Source organism: Calypte anna, chromosome 4B, assembly GCF_003957555.1.
Source record: "Calypte anna isolate BGI_N300 chromosome 4B, bCalAnn1_v1.p, whole genome shotgun sequence".
Classification (NCBI taxonomy): domain Eukaryota; kingdom Metazoa; phylum Chordata; class Aves; order Apodiformes; family Trochilidae; genus Calypte; species Calypte anna.
The window spans coordinates 8741759-8765442 of NC_044249.1; the positions used below are offsets into that span (position 1 = coordinate 8741759).

At 37.7% G+C, this 23684-nt stretch overlaps 1 protein-coding gene across 5 annotated transcripts in view; it reads right to left on the reverse strand.

Annotated features, from left to right (window-relative positions):
• LRBA (LPS responsive beige-like anchor protein) overlaps positions 1-23684 on the reverse strand; it is a 387071-nt gene that overhangs the window by 49125 nt on the left and 314262 nt on the right. For all 5 annotated transcript variants that reach the window (XM_008500801.2, XM_030450868.1, XM_030450869.1 and 2 more), the window contains one exon: positions 7016-7183. In XM_008500801.2, the coding sequence (XP_008499023.2) occupies positions 7016-7183 (168 nt within the window). The remainder of the gene's footprint in view (positions 1-7015; positions 7184-23684) is intronic.

Consider the following 23684-nt stretch of genomic DNA (forward strand, 5'->3'; position numbering starts at 1 on the left):
CTTTGATTTTTGGACACTGCTGCAGAAAAGCACCTCTGTGACACTGGCAATTTCACTCAGGAAGCAGCTATGGCTCAGTGAGACCCAAGAACTGAAGTAACAGAGCTGGGTAAGGAAATGCCACACACCTGCAGCCACAGGGGGGATGCTGGTGAGCAAGGCACCCTAGCCTGCCATGAACAACTACAACTAAAACACTCCAAACAAAAATTTTTAGTTTCCCAGTTCCTGTGAAATACAGATATTGTTCAGACTGCATGAAGAGCCTGCAAGTAATCACAGAATACTGACAACACAAAAAATAGTGGCAGTTTTTGTAGTCTGTTCATTTGTGTGTTTGATTCAAGGCTAGATGACTTTGTGTATGATAACTGTAGCTATTATACACCAGCATATCTCATCCTTTCCACATATGAGGGGGGAAAGTTAAAAAACAGAAATACTTTCTATTTAAAAAAAGTTGTTTTTGAAGGATTATAAACATGACCTTTTCAACATCCCTTATTTAACTGTTTATTACTTTTTCCTATTTAATGCAGGCCAAGGAATATGTCAGCTACCTAAGACTGACTAGGCAGGCTCAAATGAAAATGTAAAGAGCCCAGGGGGTCCCAAGGCCGCTCTGGCTCTGATAGATCCACAAGACAGGTCAAGCAAGAAGTGGTGAGGGAACTGACTGCACTGAAAATTTTTATCCTTTGAATTTCCATCAGAGGCTGAGGAAAAAAAGCACTCGGAGGTGAAGAACTAATTTACCCCCTTTCCAAAAGCTTTATTTTTGTTTGAATCTTGTTTTTAACCCTTACACATCTGATATTTTAGTCCTACTTTAATTAACTCCAATATGCCACTCTTTTTCCTGCTGGAGAGGGAAGCAGAAGCACAGAAAAAATCAAAATCTACTCTGTAATGAAGGACAAAAGAGAACGGGTAAAATATTTAGCTGAATGGAAACCTGGCTGAATACTTTTATGTCTGTTCTAAGCAGGGTAGTAAATACGTAAGTTAAGACAAAGGGCAATAAAGCCCCATTTGTCATGTCAAAATCTGGTCTGAATGGAATCAAAGAAGGGCCAAACATCCCAGATATCACAGTAAACACTTGCTTACGCTCATTTTGCCTGTTCAGTCCACCACCACAGATAGGTCCCTGTGTGGGCTGAGATGGGAGAATTATTAGGTAAATGATACAGACTGGTGGCAGGAATGTTTCTGTTATTTTAATGCTGCTTTTACCAGAGGAAAATACTTCACATTTTCAGGGCAGAGTCCTGATGCCCAGACAGGCAGATCTCACACACTGGGCACAGGTTTGGTTGTCACTGCAATGTCCACCTCTCCTTAGCAGTGAAATCAGGATGCTGCCTTTAATACATTCTTCTTAATTATGGTTCTGTAGAATGGTACTTTCATATAGATTTGCAATTAAAACTAGACAGATTCTTCCCATTTATTTGGCTTTTCACACTGTTCCTGGGCTGTACGATGTCAAGCATACCATCTGTGCAACACACTTCTGGCCAGAGATGATTCAAAGATTGTGTCTACAGTACTTTCAGTTTTGCCTGCATAAATTCCTTACTTACTGAATTCAGCACATCTAAATTTACTGCTCTGAGACAATATTTTATAATCATTTAATCCTACTTTTAAAAACTCATCACAGCCACAACAAAGACTGTTGCCCAACCTGCTAAAAATAGACTGATCATTTCCACAACTATTTAGCAAATGTTAACTGTGCTATAAATACAAATCGTGTTTATCCTTTGTGAAAGATTCACTGTTGTCAGAGTTTTCCAGCTGAGTTAGAGCTGAAACATGCTATTAACTCCCACCATGAACACAGCTACAAGAGAGGCCAAAAATGCTTTCTCTGGGATAAGATACCAGATCTGCTACTGCTATCATGAAACTGGGGTCATGTAAACTAAACATCCTTGTAACTTCCCTTGGAAAGCACAGAAGTCTCTCAAACTGTAAATATTTAAAAATAAAATTAAACTCATAAGAGAGAGGTCTAAGATGCCTAAAACTTACCCCAGTATATTAATCTCAGGCAACATTTAAAAGTGGTAACCCATAAAATAATTTATCCCATATGCCTTAAAACCGAAAATAAGAAAAAGAAAAAAAAAAAGAAAAAAGAAAAAAAAAAATTAATCCTCCCTAAATAATTAGAAGTGGCACATTCAAATAACATACCAAATGCTATGTCCAAGCTGATTCTTCACAACTTTTGAAACTCCTCACTTCATACGGAAATAAAGTATCAACAGTAGAAAGAAAGGTGGCGACAGAATGGAGAAAGCTGTGCTTCCTAATGCTAAACAGGCTCCCTTCCTGTAGCAAAAAGGCACCTTCTATTCCAAGGAAGAAACATAAAACAATCGAATCATCTAAAGCAAAAAGTAAATCACTTAATGAAAGTATGCAGGGTACTAATTGGATGGGACTTATTCTTGTGGCTTTTAAACTGTTCTTGCTAATTTAAAAATCATTAGTCTTCCTTAGTTGCTGCCTACAAAGATCATATCTGGTAACATTTAAAAAGTTACGTAGCGTATTAAGTGCTTTTTGATAAGCATTGTATGAAATTTAGTATGGTCCCCAAGGAGCACACTAAACTGAGGTTCAGGGGTTCCTACAGTAAATCAATGATATACTCTCCAAGCAATATCTTGCCTGCCTGCTATTAATTTCATCTCTTTCCTTTAAGCTTCTCCAGTGCTTATGAAGGCTACTTAGGGGTATCGGTGCAGAAATGGAGTTTTCATTAGGAACTCTGTGTACAGCCCGGATTCACGTTCATCCTTTGTTACATTAAGCCAGAGACAAGAGGAATTTCTATTCTTCTGACCAACACACTAATGGAATATCTACAAATCAGTCCAAGATACAAATTATTTTCTATGGATTATGCTTGACTTCTTAATCAGTTGCTTGTCTGAATGGTTTAGACCTCATTCTGCTTTTTGTTCTTTTTTTCTTTTTTTCCCCCCCATTCTTGAAAAGCTACTGCAAAAAGACAGAAGAATTTGTGATAAGAAGGTGCTGTGAATTCTCTCCAGAGCAGTCGGATGACATTTATCTGTGCTACTGTGACTACTTGCCTCTTCCATACAGGCAGCAAAAAAGCCCTTCCACAGCAGATCTTGAGACTCAGTTCTACAGATCAAAACGTGGTGTTCAAGAAGAAGGTAACAGTGTAGAGCCACATAGCACAGCTCTGCCGGCAAATCCTGTGTTTGAAACAGGAAAGAGATGTGGTATGTGCTGCCTTTCAACTGAACAGCAAGTGCCCTCTGCAGTTCTGACTTTCCTCAGCAACGCACAAAAGTACAAGGATCAGAGTCAATGACAGTGCTCCTAAAAGGGCTAGAGGAAAAAAAAAAGAATGGTCTCTGCAGGGATGAGTAGTGAACAGATATGCCAGCAGATACACTGGATCTCTTGCCTCAACTGCTTCTTCTGCTTGCAGTTCCCTTCCCCCCACTGGCTGCGACTCAAACCCTTCTCTCTTCATCTACTCCCAACCCCCCCTGAGGTTTGCCTTTGAATTATGCAAGCTCTCCACTCCCCAGGGTTTATCTGCCAAAAGGTAGCATGTGGCCCATGGTTTGCATTTTAGTTTAAAATTTTCTATTATAGCAGTCAGATCCTTTCAAAATACTTTACTTCCTTTATTCCCATAGGCAGAAAGAATGGCAGGAAAAAATTGTTCACAGCAGTATGAGAGGATGTAAAAGTTCTACATTTTCAGTTTAAAAAAAAAAGGTGGAATATGGTTTTAATCAAGTAGTTTTTCTTCCTAGACGAGTGCTTCCTTCTTGTAATATATATAACTTGACTGCCTATAAAAATAGAGGTGCCAGTTGGAGCCATTTAGGAGACCTAAGGAAATTCTGCATTAACCTAAACTCCTCCACTCCTCAGTTCCTTCCACTATTATTCTGTGTGTGGCCTCTCCTGATGAGTTAGGTCACCAATATCCATACATATATCTGTGAAAATACTTCAGAAACACATGCATTATAGGCTTCTTGTTCCTGATGTGGTCCAGGCTTGCACAGACCATCCATGTGGAGAAACTGCCATGCTTTAAGCACATGCTATTATTTCCACACAATACCTAAAAGCCTCAGTAAGGTGCAACTCTTAGAGTATACAGAAGCTCTGCCTTGGTTTCGGTGTGCAAATAAAAACATGCTTTCTGCTACAACTCTCAAGATGTAACGACCCAAACCCTAAACCTTATTGACAGGAAAAATCCAAAAGCATCCTTTTTGAAACCAAGAAATTCAGGGTAAAATTTCCGGTTAAACAGTTGCCTAATAAACAGGCACTAAATCTGAGGTGTCATGCCTGCCTAAAAATACTATTAATTGTCCAGATCAGAAACTCAGTTTGCCTCTAACCAGGAATCTGGTGGAGAAAAAAAGAAATATTTCCTGGCAAGCTGACTGAAGGAGAAAAATAAATGCTGATTGAAGCTGCTTGGCAGTACAGAACGTTAGCACAGGTCCTAAGGGAGATGGATTAGTAAGCAGGAAGAAGGTGAGGCTGTCAAAGGTGCATGATAAATTCATTTAGCACACAGATATACAATGATTATGCACACAGATAGACACACAAACAGATTTTTTATTACTTTCATCTCTACTCACAAGTAAAAACAGAATAACTCACCGTTGGTGATGATACTCATTAAATCTCTGCGCTGTCAATATTGTATCAAAGCTGATCATATGTGCAATTTCAATTTACATGTACACATTTACATAATAATAACAAAGTGCTTTACAAATACATGTAAATATCAAGGGATATCTCACAACAAAGGAATATCTTATTGGCTTACTGTCCTGCTTAAAAATCCTTAATAAAATTATTCCATTGGATCAGTCTTCAAGTAACTCAGAAGGGAAGAGCTACAAGATACCATTCATCCTGCTGCCTGCATTCATTACCAGGTATTTTTGACACTATCAGTTGTGTTTCAAAATTCTGCTGCTGCTGCTGCTATGCTACTCTCTTAGTATGAACTCCACAGCAATCCTACCCTCCCTCTCCTGTTTTCAGTCTTTTATGATGCTCAGTTCAGGCTGCAAAGAACAGCTCAAAAATAAGAAACACGGTAGTGAATTCCAGTAAAACCATGACAAATTTAAAAGATTTGGTAAGACTGTATTAATATATTTATAGAAGTGCAAAGAGAATGCCTCTTTACTGGAGATGACCCACACTTCTAGATAGATTTGTAACTTCCCTGGTCTTAAATTACTTTTTTCAGGCTATGTCACAAGTAGAACAGATCACAGTTAAACTAATAATTGAATTGTTTAAGAAAAATTAAGAACTACAAAAAATTGTGTGCCACTATTTTGATTATTATTACTTCAATTATTAATTTTATAAACGATGGTTCAATTATGATTCAGTTAACACTAAAGTTAAGGAAAAATTACACACAATGCCCTGTCTGTTTTTCAGCTCACACTTACATCTAGCACTTCAAGTGGTAATAAATCCTCTTACAAGGTATGAATATTTCCTTGTCACTGTACAGTGGACAAACCTTATCAAGGAAGTGAAAACATGACAGGGTGAACAACTAGTACCCTTGGTCAATGCCTGTTTCAAACTCTGGTGATGACATTTTTTCTTAAAAGACAAGTGTTTGAGTATCTCTTTTCTTAGCTCAATTAAATGTATTTATTTGCAACATTTATATTTTAGCTCTAAGTGGACCAAGCTGCTGCCTGCAGACTGACAGCAACTCATGGAATGATCAGTTCCAGACATCACTTCTGGTACTTCAGCCAGTCTGTGTGCATCCCTTCCATGCCCTGCCTACCCCCCCAAACTTTTCCACAGCACCCACAAGCCAGCTGCAACCCACAGTGCTGCTACCTTGTGACTTTCTCTGCAGAGGCTGCCAAGGTACCCCAAACACTCAGACAGACAGAACGTAAGAGAGAATACTATTATTTAAAATAATAATTGCTTACTTCTCAGGCCTTCTTTCAATGAGCAATAAATAAAAAACCTAATAGGTTTAGCTTAGAATTCTGCAGTGATCTTTGACCCTAATATTTGCAAGCAGACATGTCTTCATTCTTGTGTTCATTTACTTCTCACATATATTCCCTCTTAGTATACATCCAGCCACCTTTTTAAATAAAATTGTTGATAGCACTCATGTTACTTTGTTCTCAGGGATTCAGAATATTTTACAACCAAGTACCATTTATTTTGCAACTAATATACTTGCAGCTATACTTGATACCCATGTCTCTGTCTGAACAGAGGACATAAAACTGATTAAAAAAACTATTTTAATCATCCAGCTCCCTTTGTCCTTTTTTCTTCCTTAAAACAGCCATTTAGAGGGAGGAGGGAGGTGTTTTTAACGATCTAAGGGATATTTTTGCAAAATAGATTTCTCGGAATTGTGCTGAGTCTGAACAAGATAACAGATCTTTCCAGTGTTTACATAGTTACTTTTACATGTGAATAATACAGGACCAATTCTTATTAATTAATTAGTAAGTCAAATAAAAATCATAGAAGCTACAGGAGCATCGTGTTTGAGGTGTATGACATATGCAGGAATGCAAAGAAAAGAGAATTATTAAAACTATAAAAGTGAATTCCAAAGTGCAAGCCAAATCCAGGTTGCTCACTTTCTTCTGCCATTAAGCTCCAGTCCTGGCCATCAGAATGATTGCCCTCAGCAACTGAAGCAATCCTGGAACATTTATTTTTCTACTGGCATCAAGTCTATGCTGAATTCAGGTGCACACATTTTTAAGTTCACAACTTGCATGCTTTGTCTCTCACTTTTGCATGCTGTGACACCCAGTTCAGGCACTTGCATTTTACTCACCTGTGGCCAAACCACAAGAGAGAATCAAGATTTGAATTCACCTTGAACAATGTGAAACCCTTACACACTCAACCCCTCAGTGTTTAACCAAGATTTCTTTTCCTCTATTTAAAAGTACAAACTTACCTCTCTCAATACTGAGTCTGTTATTGAACTCAAATTAACAGCTCCTTCATAAGTCAAATGGTAGAACACATTCAGGGACCTAACAGCCTCTGGCCCTTGCTGTTTGTAGCCAAAAATCAGATCAATCCACTGGTGAAGCTGGCAGGAAACAAACTCACTTTCTAATGCCTGTGGAAAAAACACACACAAAAACCAACAACTTCAGTTTGCCAGAAAGTTATCATTTTGTAGCAGTAGAAGTTTTTTGGGTTTTTTTTTTTTTTTTTTTTAATAGCATACAGAATTATGTTGCTAAATACAGAATTGGTAACAGTATTTTAGACATTCTAGCCAAAAAATAAGGGTGAGCCCTGCAGCAGATGCCAGAGGCTCATTCCCTACTCCTTGCGTACCCTAATACTTTGGTTTTTCAACTATAACATTGGGAACAACAAAAGAAGCAGTAAGTGGAAAGCAGGTACACACTTATGTATAATGAGCTGTGCTTTTATGAACTCTGAAGATGAAATTGTGCTTTTATCTGCACATGGAATAGTTACAGAGTGATAACCAGAGTCTGACAGACAGAGAAGATGGATAGACCTGGGGAAACTGAGCTAACTAGAGATGTTAGGGTACAAAGTACTTAATATGCTGGAATATCAACATTTTATTGCTTTTATACATTTCTTGTATCTCTCTCTTACACAAACCAACACAGAAACACTACTGTGCTGAATGATTAAGCCACTTTTCTGAAGATGCTATCCAGTCATGAGACAATCCCCAAGACAAAAGCATCCAACCAATAATGAATCCCTCCAGAATGGTATTAGATACAGCACAGATATATTAAAATATAACTTGCAAATCACTGTCATCTAGAGAATTAAATCATCTAGATTAACTCTCTAGCAGGATTTGCTTCCTCTGCTTTATACAGAGGATTCAATATTAATTCTTATCCTAATGAGCAAATAAAACAATGTAACAAACTCTGATATTCTCTTCATCTAAGGAAATGAATGGCATTTCCCTTGTAAAGGAAATTCCTAATTTTGAGCAGAGGAAGTTAAAATTAATCTGAAAACCAAGGAAATCACTATGTAATTTGCACACAAAAATGATGGGTTTGTTTCATTAACTGATGCCTGAAAACAACATTTAAATTGACACATAAAACCAGCAATTGTCTTAATTTGTGTGGTGCACTCCACACAAAAGCCCTAAATATGTTCAAATTAGAGCAGGCTGCTTGATTGTCACTGCAGTCTCATGTCATATTAATGCATGACAAACATTAAACCATACACTTAAATGGCAATTTATATCATTTAAATGTTTACTGCCACACCAGATCATCAGTCATTTGAATGTGACTTTCTGACAGCTAATTTCAGTTAATTTTCCTCGATTCACTTAATTAGAACTTTCAATCAAGAAAAGACCTGTACATATCTTCGACATCATATCATTCTTTTTTTTATTATTATTTTTATTAGGGTTCCCAGCTACTGAATTGCTGAAAGCTTACTTTAAAATGAACTCTCACTCAGTATAGTCTCTCTTTGTATGAGCATATGGAAATACCTTACAACATATATGCTGAGACAGGACTTTTTCTCTCTTACCTCTTTTTTCAAATAATAATAAAAAAAAACAACAAACACAACATTTAGACACAGACACATAATTAAAACTATAAAAAACCACAAGCGGGCCAATTAAAAATTAATGATTTCAAAATTGTTTAATAAGACAAAACCAGTCAGAAGTCTCATGAGTGTCCATAATACTTCAATGTGCAGCCATAAAATTCTACAGGGCTCAGCAAATTACAATGATAGGAATTCATTTTCTCACTATTCTGATTTAAAAAAACCCCACACCCTAGAATATACTTCCTGCTACCACTATAACTATTTAATGTCAGGAAAAATAGCATTAAGAACTTGTGATTTTTGTTTTATATATTGTTGTTGTTCTTTTTTTTCCTTTTCTTCAAAAGCTTGATTTGCAATGGGTCACTTTATCCTCACAAAGCATTTGGACACGAATAATTAGAGGAAAATCACTCTGCAGGCTTCACAGAGTTACCAGATACATAAATCTGACTTGTTCTTCAAAACCCACAACTAAACCACACTCTGCCTTTTCATGGAATGGTTGGGAGACATCCGGAATTTACATCTCTTTTTCAAGTTTAAAATTATTTTACATTTTTCATTCACACAGATTGAAAAGTAGGCAATTTTCTTTCGTTTTTTTTTACCAAATCAGGCATTTTAGATCTTTCTTATTTGCCAACTACAAACAAGAAAAATTACTATGATCAGCATCAATACTCAGGACCCTGAAGGACAGATGAAACACAGCACACAAATTCAAAGCCTAAAGAAGCTGCCTGTCAGTTCAGGTTCAGAGTTAAGCTCTTGGTTGGAGGCAAGTGCTTAAGCTATGACACAATCGATAGAAGAGCAATAGTTAACAGTCTGTGTAATGATTAAAAAATAGAGTAGACTTTCAAGGAGAACAACAAAATGCATGTGTGATGCACCTTAGAGCCAGACTGGTAATTATACTATTTAGGTATGGGTTGCTTCTTTAAAAAGGGGGGGAAAAAAAAAAAAAAAAAGAGGAGTGAAAAAGTTCCAATTTGCATAACTATCCAGTTTTAAAAAGGATGTGTGGGTCTTTTTTTTTTAAATTTTATTATTATTAGCATTTCTCTCTTGCAAAACGGATCACAGCACATCAATTGCTCAGCATTTAGGATTACTTAAGCATCCAGGACAGGTTGTGCTCATTAAGGCTCCAGTTAAATCCTGCATGCAGCAACGGGATCCTCACATCCTTCCCAGGCTGCTCTTCAAGCAAACCAATCAATTGTGAGCAATCCCGCAGCAGCCTGAGTCCATCATTTACTGTGTGCTCTGAGGAAAAGGGGCAACACAAGAAAATCCTCTCCAACGTCCAGCATAATACAGTAACATTCAATCCTATTGAGTTATTGTAAAATAAATCAGTGCCTAATGCCCAATTGTTAAAGGATCAAACAAGAGGGTGAAAAGCCCATCCCAGGAAGCCCCACACGAATTGTCAATTCTGTCCACAGGGACTCATATTAACTTTGACAAACTGTCTGGGGGCTGATATCTGTTTCTTTAATGAGATCTATTAGGCAAAGACTAAAACACTTGAGATATGCTAAAAAGTACAGTATACAGATGTCAAACACAAACACCCATTAGTAACTTTCATTTCTCCATTCCCAAGGTATAAATGCTTCAGATACAACAAATTGAAGCTTTAAACTTACAAGAAAACTTTCATTTATTCATGAGTATTTTTCAAATGCAGAACCTGACATCTATAAATATATGCAATCAAAACTACTTCTTCAGGAACAACTCTGGAATTCATTATTTTATGTGCATATTTTTCTGCCGTGTTTTCTAAAAGCAATGAAGAGAGAATAATTTCCTGCTAGCACCCAAAGATTAATATCACTCTGATACTGGTACAAATGATTTGGTAAAACATGGTCAAAACGACAAAAAAAATTAGAAAATTTTTAGAATTAGCTAGAATTTTTTTTTTCTTTTTCCAGCATAAATACTCTATTTATTATGATATATTTTCCCTTGGAATCAACATGTATCTGGACAAAGATACCAGAGACTTTTTGAAGTGACTGCTGTTGGGTTTTGCCTTCTACTTTTCTTGCAGGTTTAGATTATGTAATGACAGACAGTGTATGAAATTAAGTCTATTAAAAATTGCTATCTACTGTGCTTGAGATTGGGATGTTCCAATGCTGCAATTAGATTAAAAGATTAATTGTATTTCTTCTCACCAGCATATATATTTATTAATAACGAAATTCATAGAGTCATAGAATCATAGAATTGGCTGGGTTGGAAGGGACCTCAGAGATCATCGAGTCCAACCTTTGAACCACCGTTGCGGTTGCTAGACCATGGCACTGAGTGCCATTATTTAGAAATAAACCACAGAATTGTTTGCCTCGTTCCTATGCTGATAAAGGCAAACAATCTTGAAGCACAGCATAAAGCCCACATGTAACTCTTATTTGGAACACAAATTCAAAGCAGACAAAATGTATTTTATACAGTTAAAATGTAAGTAGAAACTTCGATGAGAAACCAAAAGTGCTTCTCAGATCTGAATAACCTTTCCTATTCAGTCAATTTAAGAACAAACAAAAACATCAAAACCTCACAAATATACTATATCAGCAAGTAAAAAACTACAAATCTCAGGTGAAGATACTTGCCTGTTACTTTTAATGGGCTAAATATTTTAATTCCTCTTTGAAGTAAGGAATTTCCTTCGAAACACTTAAGATAATTGAGTCTCTTTTTATGTTCCATTCGAAAAACAGGTGTGTATGAACAGAAAAGCAGTAATCAGGATTTCACTCATTTTTAGCATAAACCCAACTTTCACACGAAAAACCCTCTACGTGGGCATGACAAAAGCACTCACAGAACTTCCATACCAGGTAACTGCTTTAAGCAATATACATATTCTAGCTCAGAAGTATGTGCATGCATGTACATTGGAAGAAAACAAAACAAAACAAAAAAAACCCCAAAAAACAAAAAAACTCAAAGCAAACCAAAACAGAAAAAAACCCCACAAGCCAAAACAACAAAACAAAACAACTGGAATGATGTTTGCATGTGCAGGCTTTCAGACACAAGTTGGTAATGCTGCCTTAACATTGATATATGACCTCTGTAAGTTTCAATGAAGAAGGCTGGTTTTTTCACCCTAATTAGAACTGTTTCAAATTTTCCTGCTAAATATATGATAGAGAGTCCTTTCAACTTTTTTTTTTTTTATTTATTCTAGAGTTTCTTTCCACGTCAACCTTTTTCCAATCAAAGTATGTTTTGAATTAAATTATTGTGATTCAGTATGTGGATCACATTTCACTTCTAAGATTGAAAGTCCAAAAAGGAAAAGTTTAGCCTGTTCAAACAAAGCAAAAGCAGCCACTTTGTGGAAAGCTATTCACATTTACCAAGACTGACAAATTGTTTGTGTGCACCATTAGGTCTAGTTTCTGCAATAGCTGCCAGATTTCCTGTCCTCCTAATAACATATTAACTCTTGAAGTGCTGGCTTTATCTTTTGAGGTTTTGTCAGTAACCACTAGTGCTTAAAGGTAAATCACCAAACACACTTTCACCAGCAAAACCAGTTGATCACAAGGTAGACATTGAGGAAAAAAACAGTTTTCATGTTTGGTGGTTTCTAAGTTGTTAAATAACTGTTTCAAACAAACCCATCTAGTTTTATTTATGGTATTTCACCATTTGTTTTAAACATGAAATACGTCAGAAAGTGAGCAATCACTTTCCAGCTTACATTAGATCCCATTTTTCTTTTCTGGAGGGGAGTTCCTGAAATGCACTGCCAATGTATTCCTCATTACTGTTATAAGCAAAGTTATCATTTTACTTTATTTCTCTGCTTGGTTACCAACACCAAGCAGATAAAAGAGGTAAAATACCAGGGTAAAGCAGAAAAATACTCTGGAAAACATAAACTTAATAAAAATACTTAACTCGGATACTTTACTGGAGATGATTGATTTCCTTCGAAATTTGTCTTTAATCTCAACCAAAATGTCTATCATTAGGTGCCAGGAATAAAAGATTGAGTTGAATATGAAAACTTGCCCTGGAGCTTTCATAGCTACTGTTTCCATAAAGGGCAGTGATCACCCTTAAGATAATATTTCTTAGTATATTCACGATGATCTGCAAATTTGAGAGCAAAATTTTAAGGCAAAACTGCCACAACTTACCATCTGCCTTAGGAGCCAACAGTGAAAACATCTGCACAGATGTTTATCTCTTGTGAGCTATTCTACAGCCTGCATAGGAGAACGACTCAGGTGAAGTAACACACCCTGGCTTGCATTATTTCCAACGTTAGAAGAAGACATAAGATGTGGCTGCTAGAACATTTGGGTGCTATAATTAAAAAAAACACAAACCAAAAAAATCCCAACAAAAACCACTTCCAAAGATGACACCAGAGTGAAGAGAAACCAAAATAGCTTAAATAAAGCCAACACAAGCCCCAGAGCAACGTAGTTACAGTGCCACAGATTGAATAACGGCTGATCTGGATTTGCCTACAGTGCATGGAATTGGGATAGCCCTTTCTCCAAGCATGCACAGTGGTACTCAGCAGTGAACCTATAAATTCATGTGTTGTTTCATGTGGAGTTTACATACTCCACTGGTGATGGTTGTGACAACACTAGCTTTCCACTGGAAAAAAAAAAATGGGCAAAACCTGTCTCAGCTAACTGGCTCCATGAACCAAGAGATGCTTTTCAAAAGGCATGCAAAGAGTGACCCTTTCCTCACTGGCTGATTTCCTCTCAGTCAGAGGTAAAAAAGATATAACTGAATTGTGATAGGAACAAAAAATGATCAGGAAGTTGTCATTAATTTCCCCTATGTGAAAAACAATATTTACAAGCCATAATTAATTACAGTTGTGGAATCACTCAAATGTGTATCATTATTTATAACTGTGATAATACAGTATGTGGCTTCCATTTGTCCTTCTCTAGAGACACCTAAAAAACCTAACCACAACCAGCTAGAGCATAGCCATTTATTTATTACTACAAATATGGCTAAAAGTATTTATAACATCAGAAGGTGTTGCTGATTCCTTCACTATTTCTACCTCTCCCCACCCCACCCCTGCATTTTTTGTCCGCATTTAAAATGGCTGCTGCTCTGGTAAAGGCTTCTCTGACCCAGAAGAGTCAGCAACATTCTGAGGCTAAGACAGTGAATGAAAATCCCCTTTGAAAATCCACACACACACTGAACCAAAAGGAGGCAGGAAGCTCCCTCCTCCCTGAAATTCAGCAATTTCTCTCCCAGTTTCTCCAGCACTTGTTTGCATGGAGACTGACAGCCTGGATCTGGAACCTATTACCCATGGAAGCACGGGCTGTTAACCACACAGCTGACAGTTGGCTCAGTCAAATTAGTTTAAATGGAGTTTTGTGTTAAAAAAAAGCTCGACAAAATAAAACAACAAAACCACACCAAACACCAAAATGCCACAAGATAAAAACGTGTTTCACAATGCAGTGTTGTGTATTGACCAAGCTGGCAGTGAAGCTGTGCAACCATGCTAGCATCCCGTGCTGCCAAGCTAAGATAGCTTTCCTCTCAGAAGGTTAATGCAAGGACACTGCTCCTGACACTTCCTAACCTGCATGATTCTAGCCAGGGAACTTCTGCCTGACATCTCCTTGAGCCTTGCCTTGTGAACATGATCACAGTTGCTTCTGAGTGTCAAGTATTAGCCATGGGCAAACTGAAAGGCCAGAGCACTTCACATCTCAGAGAGGGAGTCATGGTAATCAGCGATTCACCTTTTATGTTACAGATTCTTTTCCCTTGAGAGATTGGTGCAAAACACACACTACAAAACTTTAAACCATGTAAAATTTGCTTGCCTTTGTGACTGAACAAGTTCTTTTTTCACTGAAGCTAGAAAGAAGCCAAACTGAAATTCAGAGCAGTGTTAGGAACATTTACCTAACACAATTGCAGGTAATGGATGCTAAAAATCTGAATGCAAGGCCATCAAGCTTTAGAAAATATGTGAAACATGAACTTGCACAATCAAAATGCAAAAAAGGTTTATGTGAACAGAGAGAAAACTGCACTTAAAACAGCTTTCATGTGAAGTATTAAGCTGGGTACCATCATCCCTTTTAATCCTCAAATTAAAGTTTAAGCCTACAGGTACTCTCTGGTTAATGAGAGCCCAATACACTTCAAACTGGGAGCAACTAGTGATACTTTTTTTTATCTTATTTAACATCTAAACTGCTTGTACATTTCTTTCTTGTGATTTACTCAATAAACTTTAAAAGTCAACAGTTGCCTTATTTTTGCACTCTGTTTCAACAGCTTGCAGCATTTATCCTGTGCTTTGATGTGTCAGTTGTACATGCAATTCACAAGAACTGTGATGATCAACAAGTCTCAGTATGCATGTAAGAGGAGACAGAAATGGTTGCAAACACATGGTCTCCAAATCACTGCAATACCACAAGCCAACATCTTCGAAGAGTTGTAGCAACTAATCTAATTTGTCTTTGAAGCCAGTTCTGGGGAAAAAACATTCTAGAAAAATTTGTTTAAGATTAGGAAATGGTGTGACAAAAGGTCAAGGAATTTAAAACAGTCTAGATGCGAGTCAGGCAGACAAGTCATTTCAGTCTGGGCATTTGACTTGTGTCTGCTAATTCACAGAATAGGAAGCATTCAAGAGCTTTTGGAGAACAGAACACAAGATTTACAAAGGCAGTTAGGGTACCACATCTGAATGGATCAGTTACAAAAATAGGAAACAGCACTATTTGGTCACATGGCATGGGGCTAACATGCACAGATAAGCATGGGATTTATTTCTTGTGATGATTATAAGCAGTGAAGCACTATGCACTGGTCTTTCCCAAAGTCATTCAAAGTGGCTGCTTAGGATGACAACAAAAGTTACGTTTGGGTAAGTCATCAGACTCCTTAAGATTGGTATTTAATTGCAATGTGAAAGAAGAAACATTATTTGACTTGACCAATGTTAAAGGGAGAACTTGTGCATCAAGGATATTATCAGCATCTCCATTCAGCATTTAAGAAAAAAAAAAAAAATCAGATTTATGGAAGTTACTATTTGGAAAATGCAATGCTATTTGCAAAGTTGGCCAAACACAGCAGTTTCTCATTTACCATATTGTTCTGGCCAATTTGCTAAGCCAGCTACCAGGGAAGCTGGATGCAGATGAAGTGGTGCTCAGGGTGGCTCACTTTTTATCACATATAAATAAGAACTTCTTCAGTCTCCTGATTAAGTACACTGTCCCAGTCTTGACTGTGTGGCAGGGCATCCCCTGGGCTGTCTCCCACCCCCTGGGAGTAGTTTTAATAGTGCTGGAATTTGTAACAGAACAAGGAGTTCTGGTTCTTAGGAGTCAGGTTCAGTGCTTGAAAGAAATCAACCTGAAAATTGATTATGGTTGTAAATTACTTCTTAAAATGTCCATCTTATAAAATGCACAATCTGGTTTGTATTTTTATTTCATCAAGCATTGCATGTTGAGTTTCAACTAGTTTTGCTCATAGTGCTTTCTTGTAAATGGTTTAATTTCTTCGAGATTTTATCCCCTTCTTTCACCTAGCCTGCTTCAAATTTCCACTGTGACAGCTGTACACAGAAAGAGAAGTGATATATTGAGTATATTGAGCATGCTCAGGAAATCAAGGCGTAAACACCTCCAAGTGCAGCAGACATTCCGTAGCCAGTCAAGAGCAAACTTTTCATAACCTTTATATTATGCTGCCATGAACCGTGTTAGTGCGAAGGGTGTAGGATATGAATACTATTAGCATTCAGAAGGTGTATGCTGAAAAAACATTACTAACATTTTAATGAATCGATGTTTTCCAACTATATTCTAAGATTAGAAAACCCTCAAATTTTCACTTATATCAACAACATACTTTTTTTCTTCATAGAAGATGGCCTAAAAAGACCCGACATTGATAAATAAAACAAAAATAAAAACTGCAATGAAACAATACTTAACTCTTATCTTCCAAAGAAACATTTAATTCAGGGGCTAAATTCCCAGAAACAGCTCTTGCTCTTTGCAGGGCAAACAAGCAAGCAACCTTCTGTATAACATTACTTCCTGGTATGGAAGAAGAACAAGTTTTTTAAAAAGAGAAATTACAAAACCCAAAAAACAACACAACATTAGTTGATGTTTTTAAGTAGCAATAACCAAACCACTAGGTTTATATCAAATACATTTCTATTACAACTACCTAGTCAGACTGAGGGTGACACTAATAGATGATTTTGTTGAAAAATAAAACCCATCCCTGGGTTTCTTACCCACAGTAAGACAAGCACACAGAAGGACGCTACCAAATCCTTGTCTCAAAGTCAGAGCTGTTCGGAGCTGAGATGGACCCATCCCACTCAGGGAAGCTGAAGGTCCCCATAGCTCCTCAGCCCCTCAGCCACACCACAGAGCAGTGGTTTCGGCATCCAGTCCAATGTCTGCTCCCTAAACCTGAAGCTCACCTTGCAAGTGAGAGCAGGAGGGAAATTTACACTGATTTGAAACAGTCTGGTGAGTCTGTATTTTCAATTCTACCTTTCATTTTTGGGGACGAGCTGCTGCTTTTGTGTGTGCGTGCCAGGTATACACCTAGTAGTGAAGCAACCTTTGTGTGGTAGTTAGAAAGAAAAGGGAAAGAGAAGAGGGGAAAAAGGTGTTTTAGGCTTTGCCATGGGCCCGATCCCGAGCTCCAGGCTAATGAACGGCCCGGCCCGGCCCGGCCCTCCTCTGGGCTGCGGGCAGGGAGCCCCGGGTGGTCCCAGAGAGACCCGAGTGGGGAGCCTCGCCACGGGGAGCCGGCCCGATCCAGCATCAGGAACGTGGGTGCCGGCAGCGGGAGAGCGCTGCAAAACCGCAGCCGTAACCAGGGCGGACCCTGCGGGGAATCAAGGGCTCAGCTCTCCCAACTCGTGGCTGAGGAGCAGCACACGGCTCCCTCCCTGCATGACCCAACCCCTGCCCGCCCCAAGCCCGGGTTCTGCCTCTCGGCCCCAGCCCCTGCCCGGCTCCAGGTTCTGTCCCTGTGCGTGGCGGTGCCGCGGCGCTTCCCCCTTCCCGCCCAGCGCAGGGCAGAGAGAATCGGGAGGGCGAGGGTTAAACGGGGGCTGGAGGAGAGGAGGGGGCGGCGGCGGGGCACGGGGAGTTAATCAGGGAGCATATCCAGAGCCAGGCATGGAGAGGCCTCACTAATGAGCCTCAAGTACCCTGCAGTGGCTTTCAAACCTAACTGGCTTCAAACGATGCCACCCCGGGACAGAGTGCTGCCGGCCATACGAGGAGGGTGATTAGAATAAATGACTGGAGTAATTAACTCTGATTGGAAACCACCTGACTGGAAAGAGAAGCTAGGAGCTGTTTAGCCGATGGTCTTCTGGTAGCAAAAGGAAGCTTTCCTTTACTGCAGTGTTTGTATGTGCTAAGAGGGATCTTCCTTTCAAATAGGTATGTGGTGGCACTAATGAAAAGCAGCTTGCATTCAAGGGCCTCCCCATTCATTCTGAATGAGGGAGAAAAGAAAAGCTTCAAAGTAGAACTAATTTACTTCACCCAAACCCCACTTGGGAGAGCCTATAGTTTGCATTGACACCAGAACAAAATATCTTCAAAAAAAAGATGATTTTTAAACATAGGGAGTTTAAATTTTTTTTTAAAGCATCTGCAAGTTGTTACCTTGTTTGTTTCAATACCACTGTTATTAGGCCTTTATAGAGAAAACCAAGACTTCGTTTTAAGTCTTTGCATTTGCTACTTTTCATTCCCAAGCTGCCAAATATTTCAAAGCGTGAACGCGGTTCGTCCCCTCTAGCGGCGGAAACTTCCATTTTTTGGGCGATGGAAAGAAAACAGCAACAATTTTACCTTTTTTTTTTCCTGGAAATAGGATGGGCGATCTCCAGCAGCCCTTAGGCAAGAAACACATTCCCTGCACATGGGCTTTCTCTGCCACGCTATCTTGCCACTTTATTTTACAAAGCAGAATTACAAAGAGTGAGGGCATTACTACCTGCTGTTTTACAAGCAATCAGCAATTCATTGTACCACTGTTGTCCTGTACCTGCTGGGTAAATGCTTTTAAAAAGTTCCACTAACTGCCCGGTAACAACTACAGTATGGTAGCAAAAGCAATTCACCAAATGTTTATGCTGAGCCGCTGATTTATTTGACAGCTTTGCACCTTCAAGACATGATATAATTAAATGTTTTGACAATGAAACAAAAATTGTATAAATTAGAAAGTCGTTAAAGATGTACAGTCTCTAAAATTAAAATGCAGTACGGGCATAAAACATGACTTCTAAAATGCTCCTATAAAATACATAAAGTATATTTTAAACTTTTACAGAGTGACTTTTTCATCCTTAGAGTTTCTTCTGCTGTTTTAAAACTACATTACACCTAAAAAAAATCTCCATATTTAATCACTATATGAATGTGGTTCAACAAGATTAAAAATGTAATTCTATGTTATTTTGAAAAGCCAATCAAATAATGACCTAGGAAAAACCAGATAATTTCTAAAGGTGACATTACTAAGCAGTATCTGAATTTGTGTCAATAGTTGTTATTTTGATAGTTTCAAATCATAAATCAAGGGCTGCCACAACGGCTTAGAAGACAACTAACATGCTGTGATGTTACTCCTGCCCCTCCAAGGCCCTCCAGTTCGAGCTTCAGCCAACCCTTGGTCCCTGCACAGATGCAAGCTGCACTTCCTACCATAGAGAAGTTGGCATAAGATGCACAAGGAACACTGAAAATGGGGTTGGAAAGGAGAAAAGGCACCTGCTGACCATGTCTGTGCTCACAGGGTGACCAAGGAGAATGGCAGGTATCACAATTCATGTTTGAAATGAAAATGAACAAGTTAAAAATCAAATTTTAAAACTGAAAGAAATGTCCTTAAGCTATGGTTGCTTACTCTCAGGTCAGCTCATATCTTTAAAATGCCATTTTATCATCTTTTTTGGTAGTATGTGTATAGAATGTGAGCTTACTGCTAGACTTAAAAGCTAATTGTTTAAACAATGTATAATTATATAACCATTATTTAAACATTAAAGCCTTCGAGCAACTATGCAAAAACATTTAGAATCAACTTTGTAATGCAGCTGAAGAGCACTGTTATTCTAAAGGAAACTGTAATCCAGCAAAAGGTAACAATGACCAGTTGTTTATAAAAACCTCTGAAATGTTTGGGAACTAGTTCACATTCTCATGCTATGTTTATGTTTCCATTTATCATCCTTCTCCTGGAGAAGATAGCTCAAAAGGAAGCAAGACTAGAGAACAAAATTTTGTTTAAATTACACATGCAGACGCCAGGTAATTTAACAAATCGAGACACAAAAGGGATGCCTGTGTATAGCTAAAATCATTATTGCATTAAATCATTTTCTTCTCTTTCTCAGAGGGATCCATTCTTGCAGCATGGCTTTTGTATTCAAAAGTATGTATTCTGTATATTCAGGTTTACCAAGAACTTCTAGCTCACAAGTAAAGAAAAGGAACCAGAAATACAGTGAAAAGAGTATAATGTATAAATGTTACTGTAGTCTTATTAATCAGAACAGACAAGATCTTTGCTGAAAATGTGTATCCTAATCCTCCATCATATTGTAACAAAATATAACAATATAATATGGTGCCCATAGAAAATAAATTGACAGTGATAGGACAATTTTAGGACTGGTATAACAGGCAAATGGAAAACAGCTATTCATCAAATTGTTCATTAGGAGAATAATATTACTTGGTTACTTATGACTGTGCTGGACTGTATTTCTGAAGAGAAATATCTCTTTTTTTGCCCTACACTCAATTACTGCAGCCACATACGTTTCCATGATGATGTATGTGATAGCTGGATGGGGGGAGAGTGTTCTTCCTTACACCGCCATTCAAGAGGTGCAGGAAGCTACTATTTTGTTTATCAAATGTTTGGGTTCAATTTCAGACATCCTTACAATATCTGCCTCCAATTGCCACGGGGTTTGAAGTAAGTGATTAAGGAAACTGGGAGAATCGAAATAGAAATAGCTCGTGCTCCCTGGAAAAGAACTTGCCCTGGGTCTTATCTTCTACATCATTATTGTTACAAGAAACACCTGGGGTGACAACAAATGAAGAGTCTCATTTGAAAAATGTTGGGGTTTTTCTGTGGAAAACTGAAAAGAGAATTGTTACCCCAGAAGGATTAGATAGGCTGTGCTTGCTTAGTACAAAACGACCCAAAGGAAAATGAACTTCTCTGACTGGTCCTATTGAGTTACTGCTGTGTGGGATTCAGGGAGTGGCACAGAGGATGAGGAGTGCTGGTTGAGCACATCAGCCTTAGTGCAAATTATTCCACATGTTTATAAATAATATGCTAGTAACTATTTTTTAATCACTCATCTTACAGTGCCCTCAATTCTCCAAATGCTTCCCCCCCCTCCCAGAACATCAGTAAATTCAAGTGAACATACTAAATAAAGCCTCAAAGTAGTGCATTTATGTAGCCACCACCCAGGTGAATATTTTTAAATGAAGTGTTATACATCAGAGTGTGCTCTACTATTCCCTTAGCTTACAGGCACACATACTAAAATCTGTTTGGAAACATTTTTCTATATTAATATTTATCTTGCTATTGCCACTCTACCTAGAAAATGTTGTAAATTGCTTTATAAAATATTTCCCTGTTAAGTTTTAGATTAAAAAAAAAAACACCTTTTCTTTCTGTCTCAAAACAAACTTCTCTTATAGCAACACTGAGAGCCTAATCCAGGGATCAGGTCCCATGGAAAAACACACAAAGAAAAATTCCATCTTACTCAGAAATCTTTTACACAAAGTCCGGATTTGTCACATGTCCTAATGCATACAGTCAGCCAGACAACAGCATGCACTATCCACAACCATTCTGATGTTAGAAATGAAAGCATACAGGGTGCTGGACTGGAATAATTGTAAGCTGTATTCACTATTCCTTCTTTTACAAAAACTAAAAATCCATTTAAATTTAGTTTGCATATATGGAAGAGACTTGAAACGCTGCTTAACTCTTCCTGAAAACTTATAAAGGAAACCTTTAAATGACTTTACTTAAACATCTTGCCTCTGAGATGACAAAATTTGCTAGATGTCTTATTTAATATTCTTTCCGGCCTTAAATACTTGTAAATTAGTTCAATTTACAGTTCCCACTGCTTTTGGAACAAGCACACAATGGTTCCTTACATGCATGCAAACAATAAAATTACCACTGCCTTTCCATGTGCAAGAAGTGCCTTAGAACAAGGTTTGTGTATTGATATATTCCATTATTCTTTAACTAACTTAGTCTGTATTCATCATTTAATTGTGGCAATGTTGATGTCATTTAAGTCATGAAATATTTTGGGGGGAAAATTTAAACCCCTAAATGAGAACAAACATATCAAGTGACCCCACACCTTAATGCATAAGGAAATGAAAACTGGGAATACTATTGTATCATAAACTGCAGTGTTAATGGAAAGGAACTTCTCAAGCATTTAAATAAATTCCCTGTTAAATCAATTAAAAATCACAACTAAGCAGCCACTTTGAAAATTAGCATAATTACTAGAAACCTGAGAAATAGAAATCTGAGACTGGTTGTTATAATAACAAGAATTTATAATTGCTATAATAATCAGAATCATAAATGCATATATTTCAAGTTCTATTGCATGGGGGCATTTTTGTAAATTTGTTTTAGCTTAAACAAGCTCCCCTCTTACTATTTACATGCTGAAAATGTGATATAGAGAAAATCTAAACCTTCAATTCCTCCTTTAAATTGTACACTCATAAAATCCCTAAGCATGTAATCACTACACATATACTAAACAAGTAATATAGTTTTCATTTTTTTGCAAAAAATACACCAGGCTACATTATAGAGATTTAGCATAACACTACAGAAAATAAGCAAAATGTGCTATGATTTATTAGCCAATTAAATGCATAATTACTGATTTATCCTTCAAATTACATATGAAAAGCCCCATTGTTTTGAGCTGAAATGAAATTTTTAGTGTATCATTATTGGCAATACTAAAAATTTTCAAAGCAAATGTTTTAGAAAATGTACACACAGAGATAAAGGGGACGATAATAAAATCTTTTAACCCGCTAAAATATATGTGTATATGTGGGAAAAATCATGAGTATCAAGATATAATTACAGGTAGATTTATATTTGACATAACTATAGCAGTTTCTGCCCTAAAACTCGAAATTAAGATGTTCACAAAATCTTTTCCTGGACAGGAAATTTAGAAATACTAAAATGTAAAAGGTTTTTTTGTAGGTTGGGGCTGGTTTGGGGTTTTTTTAAGTACTGCAATTATTTTATTGGTCCTGAGCAGAGGATACACGTAAGAAATCGGTACCACACTCCGTGCACAGAAGGAAAAATAGAGGTGCTTGCAGAAAAAAAAGATTCCTTAAAAGCTTGTGACTGAGTTATGGGCAGAAACTTCATCAGCTGCCTTATGTCTCAAGTCCTTGTTTTCCAGTCATTTCTTTGTCACTAGATGATAACACTACACACAATGCTCACTGTTTACTTCTGCAGAAAGCTTTGTGTGGGTCAGACAAATGACACAACCAAAAGCCTTCAAACGAGGCAAAGACAAGGAGCTTGCAGAATTACAGGGAAGAGAAAGAAATGGTGGTCACCTAACCACATAAATCCAGCAGAATCTGGTATCAAATGGCAGAAATCCTGCCTGCACTGTGACTGCAGTCTTGGGAACAGGGAGGAAGAGGAGGCAGAAATCTTAATTCCTTCATTAAGTTTGCAGAAGGAAGCCAGGAGGAGGAAGGAGAGGAACTACACTCCCAGCTCCACAAAGCCACACTTCATTCTTACCAGTTATGGAAGAGTTAAAAAACATTATCAAAAATTTTGGACCTCAAAATATGAAGTAATTTTTATTTGCCTACAAAGATTTGAGCCTTCATATTTTCAACCCTCTA